The sequence below is a fragment of the Nesoenas mayeri genome, assembly GCF_963082525.1.
Source record: "Nesoenas mayeri genome assembly, chromosome: 26".
Taxonomy (NCBI): Eukaryota; Metazoa; Chordata; class Aves; order Columbiformes; family Columbidae; genus Nesoenas; species Nesoenas mayeri.
The window spans coordinates 1,100,807-1,109,443 of record NC_137552.1 but is presented as its reverse complement, the minus strand read 5'-3'; the positions used below and the strand labels follow the sequence as shown (position 1 = coordinate 1,109,443).

Below are 8,637 nucleotides of genomic sequence, written 5' to 3'. Positions count from 1 at the left end.
CTCCCCTTCCTTCACCTTTTTCTCTGAGCAGACTGAAAGAGTTGCCTCAGAACAAAAGAGGACTTGAAGGCCCAAGCTTGAATGCATCACAACTTTATTGAGTTTTAAGAAGAAAAGGAGGTGGCTCACGGGGAGCATCAGGGTCAGTCGCAAGGATGTAGTGAAACTCCTGTAGACAGACAGGCTGCCTCCCCTACAGAACGAGGGAGGCCAAGAGGTACCCACTTGGCTGGCCTAGGAAGGCAGAAAGAGAAAAGGAAAGAGAGAGAGACGCACAAATGGAAGAAGGAAACATCCATTCAAAGCCCTGAATGCAATGTCATGTAGCTCTATCTCCTTTCAAGGACCATGTTCCAAGGTCTTGGGAAGTTCTTGCTCAAGAATGGCCCCAGCAGCTTTAGCAGGGTCGGCATCTGTTGCCACAGTAGCGGCTGGTAATGCAGGAGAGGTCAAAGCCCCCAGAGTTGATGGGAACTCCCTCACAGCTGAGGATGCTGCCAACAGCAGCAGAGGTGGAGGAGCCCACAACGGTGTTCTGAGGGAAGGAGCTGAGGATGGGGCCAGGCAGGGTCACCACCACGGCGGAGGGCTGGATGACGACGTTGGAGCTCTGGCACTGCCTGACACAGGGCTCATTGCAGCTGTTGGCCAGCGGGGTTGGGCCACAGGGCTGGCAGGGAACGCATGGGTTGCAGCAGGACATGTCTCTGGGACAGATTTTCACCTGAGAGACAGCACAGGAGGAAGCAGAGCATGAGGACTTGATCACGAGAAGCAGCACTGCTCCCAACCACAGTGGAGACAAGGAACCTCATGGCCCAGCATATGCTTCCCAGCTCAAATCCCAGGACCCACCTCCACAACATCCCTGGCTCTCTCTGAAGAAGACCTTCTCTCCCCTTCCCTCACCCATAAAAAGCAGCTTCCACCACTGGGCCAGGACAGACCCTGTCAGCTGAGATACACATTGAGGAAAGACACCTGATCCTGAAGGAGAAGAAGAGGCTTCAAACTCACCTGTTTCACAAGGAGAAGGAGGTGTGTGAAGTGGATGAGAGAGCGGAGAGTTGGGCTGCCTTTTATAGGAGTCCTGCACTGCCTCAGGCCAAGGTACTCTTTGTGGAAGTAATAATTTTCTAGCATACTCATGTTGAATGTAAAACACACCAGCTAATATTAGGACATGTTTCCTGGTTTCCAGCACTGTCACCTTTTCTTTTCCTGGCTTCTGCCACGTGATTTCCTGTATGTAATGGGATGAAAGGCCTGAGGTTTTCCAGAGGGGACACACATCAGAACAGGCAGAAGCTTCAGCACAAGTGCTGGATGCATCTTGTGCAGGCAGGTAATATGAACCTTGGTCATTCCTGTGGGTTCCTTTGTGGCAAAGATGTTAGGATATGAGCAACGCTGTCATGCTCAGGTCCAGATGCCCAAGGGTCACATTTCATTAGTTATTTCATATGTGGTTCCGGGGATCCCGTCAGCAGAGTCCCCAGTTGCTAATGTTGTCCTTGCTTTCTGTTAGCAAAAAGATTTTTGCATGGTTTCCTGCAGGCCTGCGTGAGCACACCTGTGTCAGTTTGTACCTGTGTGACCCTCATCATGAGGACATGTGCAGGTCACAGCTGGGGACTCTCCCCTGGAGTATGCATGAGCACTGGGTGGTGAAAAAATATTCCATAGAAAACCCAGTGCCCAGACATGTTCCTGATGTTTCCTGAGGACCAGTAGCGAGTCCACAGAGAGGGGCTGAGGCAAAGGAGTCCAACCGAATTGTCCTGAGAGTACCGTTGCCATATTTTCAATCCCTCCCAGTAGTGACCCCCCTGTGTGAAACAATGAGCAAGCATCAGAGAGAAGTGGGTTGACAAGAGAAAAGGATATGTCACATTGTCCAAAATGGCAGTCCTTGGGAAGCGGATGAGAAACATAAAAGCGTTGCCAATTCTCAGACAACATTGCCACAAAGAAGCCAACAAAAATGACCTGTGTCCACATCACCTGCCTGTGCAAGATGCCACAATCACTTGGGCTGACACTTTTCCCTACGGCTAACATGTGTGTCTGCTCTGGAAATCCTTGGGCCTTTCATCCCAATGCTTAGGGAAGCCTCCACATGGGAAATCACGTGGCAAAAGCCCGGCAATGAAAAGGTGGCAATGCAGGAAAACAGGAAACATCTCCTAACATTAGCTGCTGTCTTTTACATTCATCACGAGCTTGTCAGAAAATTATTACTTCCACAAAGGGAGCCTGGACCTGAGGCAGTGCAGGACTCCTATAAAAGGCAGCCCAACTCTCTGCTCTCTCATCCACTTCTCTCGCCTCCTTCTCCTCGGGAATCAGGTGAGTGTGAAGCCTCTTCTCCTCCTCCTTCAGGATCAGGTGTTTTTCCTCAATGTGTGTCTCAGTTGACAGGGTCTGTCCAGGCTCTGGGGTAGAAGCTGCTTTTAATGGGAGAGGGAAGGTGAGAGAAGGTCTTCTGCCGAGAGAGCCTGGGATGTAGTGGCAGTGGCTCCTGGGATTTGAGCTGGGTAGCGTATGCTGGTCCATGAGGCGCCTTTGCTCCTCTATGGTTCGGTGCAGTGTTTCTTCGCATGATCAGACCTGTACGTTCTTTTTCCTCCTCTCCTCTCTTTCCTCTCCTCTCCCCTCTCCCCTCTTCTCTCTTCAGGTGAACATCTGTCCCAGAGACATGTCCTGCTGCAACCCGTGCGTGCCCTGCCAGCCCTGTGGCCCAACCCCGCTGGCCAACAGCTGCAATGAACCCTGTTGCAGGCAGTGCCAGGACTCCATCGTCGTCATTGAGCCCTCTCCCGTGGTGGTGACCCTGCCTGGCCCCATCCTCAGCTCCTTCCCTCAGAACACCGTTGTGGGCTCCTCCACCTCTGCTGCTGCTGGCAGCATCCTGAGCCGTGAGGGAGTTCCCATCAACTCTGGAGGCTTTGACCTCTCCTGCATTACCAGCCGCTACTGTGGCAACAGATGCCGACCCTGCTAAAGCTGCTGAGAACTTTCATGAGCAAGAACCTCCCAAGACCTTGGAACATGGTCCTTGACATGAGATAGAGCTTCACGGCATTGCATTCAGAACTTTCAAACACTGTTTCCTTCTTCCACTTGTGTCTCTCTCTCCAGCTTTCCTGTGCTCTTTCTGTCTCCCACAGCCACCCTAGTGGGAGTAGTCAGTCTCCCTACTTTTGCAGGACAGGTAGACTGACTCCCTGCTGGAATTTAACCAAATCCTTGTGGCTGCCCATGGTGTTCCATGTGAGCTACCTCCTTTTTATTCTTAAGACTCAATAAAGTTGTGCTGCATCTAAGCCTGGGCCTCTGAGTCCTTCTTCCGTCTGAGGTACCTCTGCCGGTCCAATTCGGCAAAAATTTGGAAGAAAAGGATGGTGCAACTCCATGCCTTGCATTTTCTTTTGTTCACTTTCACTTTTGTTCACTTTTGTTCACCTTGGAACTGGGGAAGACATTCATGGCCAATCCACAGCCAATCGCCAGAAGTGAGGAAATGGCTCCAAATGGTGGTAGGATTTTGGCTGGGAAACAACATTTCCTGAGGACAATCCACATTCTCATCTCTCTCACTCTTTTCCCTCCTTTACCCAATTTGCTGTGCATGCCCAACACATAAGGTCACGGGAAGATGAGACAGAGGAACCTCATACATTCCTTCAGCATGTGGCAGAGTCCAGCTACTCTCTAGACATGCATCTGCATCATCATCATTGAACACCAGGATGGAAAGGAGCACAAGGATCATCTGGACCCATGTTTCTTGACAAAAGCACAGGCTAGTAAGACGATCCCGCACCCTGTCCAGCTCAATCTTAAATGTGTCTAATGTTTCAGAATCCACCACTTCCCTGGGAAGATGTCTCCAATGTCTCCCTGGTCTCACCATGGAAAATTTCTATCCCTTGTCCAATCAGAATGCTACCAGGAGCTCACTGTAGCCTTTGCCCCGTGTCTTTTCCATGTGAGTGCTTGTAACAAGGGAGTCTCCATCTTCTTTCTAGGCACTCCTAATATATTGGAGCATGGTGCTGAGGTCTCCCGTAAGTCTCTCAAAGCTGAACAAACCCAGTTCTCTTAGGCTTTCATTGTATTGCAGCTTCTCAGTTCTTTGATCATCTTTGTGGAAATTCTCTGGACCTTTTCCGGCCTGTCCACATTTTTTTGTATAGAGGAGACCAAAACTGAACACAATATTCAAGATTTGGCCTGACAAGCTCTGAGTAGAGTATCATTATGACTTCTTTGCCGCCACTGGTGATGCCCTATCAAATGCAACTGGGCATCCTGTTGGCCTTCTTTGCTGCAGCAGCACATTGTTCACTAATATTGACCTTGTTGTCCACCAGGACCCCCAGGTCCCTTTCCACAGAGCTGCTTCCCAGCCCGGTAGATTCCAGCCCATGCTGCGCTCCTGGTGTATATTGTCCCCAGGGGCAGGTCCTTACAGTTGTCCTTGTTGAACTTCATCAGGTTCTTGTTAGCCAAATCCTCCAACCACTCCAGGTCATCCTGCAGGCTGACCCTCCATTCAAGGCTGAGATAATTCACAGATTAGGATTGGTATCAGCCACACTCAGGCTACATACTGGAGTCACCACTTCCTGTAAACTCAAAGACCCTGTGTGTTATTGCAGCTCCAGAACAGCACCCAGTGTCCAAAGACTAATTTCTTGGCCACCATCCCACCTCTTATAGGCAAAGGGTGACTGGGTAAATGACAGCAGTGCACAGAGCATCCCCACAGTAACTTGGGCTCTCCACAATCCAGTGGCCCTTTGCCTTCTCATGGCTTTTTTCTGGTACCCATCTTCCCTGAGTTTGTGCTTTCACTGTTCAGGTCAAAATTCAGGCATAGTTTTCAATGATATTTGAAAATATCATTGTAGACCTTGACCCTCTGTCCTGGCTCTTACTCTAAACCTTGGAATCCCTCTGGTATCCGTGGTGTCATGTGTGTAGAAATACAAGTTGGAGGTAGTGTTGGGCTCAAAATGATGGCTCATGCTCACAGGGACCGATAGACAACATGAGGTTCTCCTCATGCTCTTCCTTTCTGCACTTCAGCGCAGAAACACCACTATTACCCATCTCACTGGGTGCTGGACACTTGCAGTGGCCAGGACAGGCACCAACCCAAGCGTAGCTGATACACAAGTAGTCACCCTGCCTGAACTCAGCTTCCTGGGCTCCCTCAAGAGCTCTGAGGCAGGACCAAGCTGAGCTCTCCTTATGAGACCACTGCTTCTCACTAGCCTGCCAGGGTCTTCCCAACTGTGCAGTCCCTGCCCTTCAGAGAGCTGTCCTGCAAGAGACCCTGCACACCCCTGGGAACCACATGGGCACACCAAAGTGAAGGGCTGTGCCTTCATGGTAGGACATCTCTCTCCACATGGGGATTTGCAGGGAACAGCAACAGTCTGGGCATGTACACTGGGAGAAAAAGTACCAGTCCAAAGCCCAGGAAGGCAAGCTTGCAGCATGGTGCCATGGTCCTGCTCTACCCTGGGCCCAGGCAATGGACCCTAGCATGGTGCCTGTGCATGCAAAGAGAGAGGTGTCAGTGAGAAGACCTGGGCAATCAAGACACTCCTCTGGGCACATGCATCAGACACTCTAGATGGAAGTCTCATATGGACCTGCTGATTCACACTTTGGGTTTCTAATTTTTCTTGGTCTTCATTGTCCTGCTAGAGAAGAAGTTGAAAGCTTCATGTCCCTCTTTGCTATTCCCTGCCTGCAGAATATGTCTCTTTTGTTGAACAAGATTTGGAAAGGAAGAGGACATTAGCCATGCAGCTTCCTATTTTCTCTGCCAAAATGTCAGTCTCAATTGTAATAAACTCTTTTGGAATGAGGATTTCTTTAGTGATGATAGTGGTGCAGTGGAGTGGTTTGCATATTGTGACATCATGATTGAATGACGTCACTGAGAGGTCATAGAATTATAGAATATTCCATATTGGAAGGGAACTTGAAAGGTCATCTCGTCCAATCTTTCATGGGCAAGAGAGACTAGATGAGATTATCAACCACTCTGTACAATCATATTTTGGAATCTTCCAGTGACAGGGACTCTACCACAGCCCTGAGATGTCATTCCTGTGAAGGACTGTTTTTAATGGTAAAAAAAAAAAATATTTCTTCTGTCAAAGTGAAACCTCTACCAGTGACACATGTACTCATTGGACTTTGCCTTCTCCACCTGGCTCCCTGTGATGAGGGAGAATCTGTCCTCTTTCTAGATGCCGTTTAGGTACAAGAATGTTAAGATGAGGTTCCCCCAAGACTTCTGTTCTCCCAAGATCAAGGACTTATCTCCTTCACTCGTCTCTCAGAGGACAGGTTCTGCAGGCCTTTGGTCCAATTAGAGACACACACAAGAGAGGTGGTGGCTCCTGGAATAGAATCAGCGAAGGCTGAATCCGGGGGAATGGATCCCTGCTGCAGTTTTCTTGATGTGGAATAGCCAGTCGGTGGAAGTGACACCTGCATGAGTATGACCACAATCCCAATGACCATGCTGCCAGGGCTTACCAGAAGCCGATTTTCTCTCTCATGTGAGTGTTGGAATGAAGAAGTTTGCATATGGTGACACCACAATTAAAAGACATCACTGAGAGGATCATGAACTCAGTGATGAACAGGAAGGCAATAAAAAATGGGAATGGCTGCTCCAGCCAGCAAGCAACACAAAAGATTTTCCTCGGGACAAGGAAAGTCTCCTTTATTTTTACACAACAACGACAATATATCAGGTCTCCACAACTGAAACCTGAGGAGCATAAAGAACGGAAGCCATTCTCCATCAGGGTTGGAAGGTACATGGAGAAGATAATGGCACATGGGGCCATGTGCCCACTTTTTGAGGGATGGGAAACCCAGGAGAATGAGATCAAATACAGGTGTCTTCTTCTCCTTTGCAGCTCAGTACATGACCAGAAGTAATCAGAACCCAGACAAGACTGAAGGTGCAAAGCTGTAGTGGGAAAAATATATTTTTTCTGTTGCTTTCAGATGGACAAACAAGCCCTGGTTTCCAACTGAGAGAACACACTTAACTTAGATGCAGATCCGTCCATACCTGGGCTGAGGTGTGGATGTGGACCAGAGCAGAAAAGATCATGTAGAATTGTGACTAACATTTTTCAGCTGCTAGAACTCACCATTACCATGGAATGGCGGGCACCCATTACATGTAATAGGATGTGTTGTAATGCCTGGGTTCATTGAATTCTTAATTGATTCCTTTTAATTGTTTACTTCAAATGCCCAAAGTCCCTGTTAAGTCTAACACAGACCATGGTTGAAGATTTCATCAGGTGTGGCATGGGAGAGAATGTGGGGTAAGGAATAACAATGCCTTTGCCCAAGCAAGGTCAGGAACGGTGAGAAAGCCAATAAGCTGAACATCCCTCAGACTAAACACCACACAGTTAATTGATGAAAGCCTGAAAATAATTTACTGTGTGACCAAGTGACAAAATCCCACCACAGGGAGTCCCACTCTCCCCTTCCTTCACCTTTTTCTCTGAGCAGACTGAAAGAGTTGCCTCAGAACAAAAGAGGACTTGAAGGCCCAAGCTTGAATGCATCACAACTTTATTGAGTTTTAAGAAGAAAAGGAGGTGGCTCATGGGGAGCACCAGGGTCAGTCACAAGGATGTAGTGAAACTCCTGTAGACAGACAGGCTGCCTCCCCTACAGAACGAGGGAGGCCAAGAGGTACTCATTTGGCTGGCCTAGGAAGGCAGAAAGAGAAAAAGAAAGAGAGAGAGACACACAAGTGAAAGAAGGAAACATCCATTCAAAGCTCTGAATGCAATGCCCTGTAGCTCTATCTCCTTTCAAGGACCATGTTCCAAGGTCTTGGGAAGTTCTTGCTCAAGAATGGCCCCAGCAGCTTTAGCAGGGTCGGCATCTGTTGCCACAGTAGCGGCTGGTAATGCAGGAGAGGTCAAAGCCCCCAGAGTTGATGGGAACTCCCTCACAGCTGAGGATGCTGCCAACAGCAGCAGAGGTGGAGGAGCCCACAACGGTGTTCTGAGGGAAGGAGCTGAGGATGGGGCCAGGCAGGGTCACCACCACGGCGGAGGGCTGGATGACGACGTTGGAGCTCTGGCACTGCCTGACACAGGGCTCATTGCAGCTGTTGGCCAGTGGGGTTGGGCCACAGGGCTGGCAGGGCACGCATGGGTTGCAGCAGGACATGTCTTTAGGACAGAGGTTCACCTGAGAGACAGCACAGGAGGAAGCAGAGCATGAGGACTTGATCACGAGAAGCAGCACTGCTCCCAACCACAGTGGAGACAAGGAACCTCATGGCCCAGCATATGCTTCCCAGCTCAAATCCCAGGAGCCACCTCCACAACATCCCAGGCTCTCTCTGCACAAGACCTTCTCTCCCCTTCCCTCACCCATAAGAAGCAGCTTCCACCACTGGGCCAGGACAGACCTTGTCAGCTGAGATACACATTGAGGAAAGACACCTGATCCTGAAGGAGAAGAAGAAGAGGCTTCAAACTCACCTGTTTCACAAGGAGAAGGAGGTGTGTGAAGCGGATGAGAGAGGGGAGAGTTGGGCTGCCTTTTATAGGAGTCCTGCACTGC

The 8,637-nt window shown here is 49.5% G+C and overlaps 1 protein-coding gene across 1 annotated transcript; it reads right to left on the bottom strand.

The window, feature by feature from the left end:
- Window positions 1-7,932: 7,932 nt before the first annotated feature.
- On the bottom strand, window positions 7,933-8,238 carry LOC308049831 (feather keratin Cos1-1/Cos1-3/Cos2-1-like; the record flags this gene model as incomplete). The annotated part of the gene is made up of 1 exon (XM_080359701.1): window positions 7,933-8,238. One exon carries the CDS (start codon window positions 8,236-8,238, stop codon window positions 7,933-7,935), a length of 306 nt encoding a protein of 101 aa, XP_080215827.1.
- Between the last annotated feature and the right edge of the window lie 399 nt (window positions 8,239-8,637).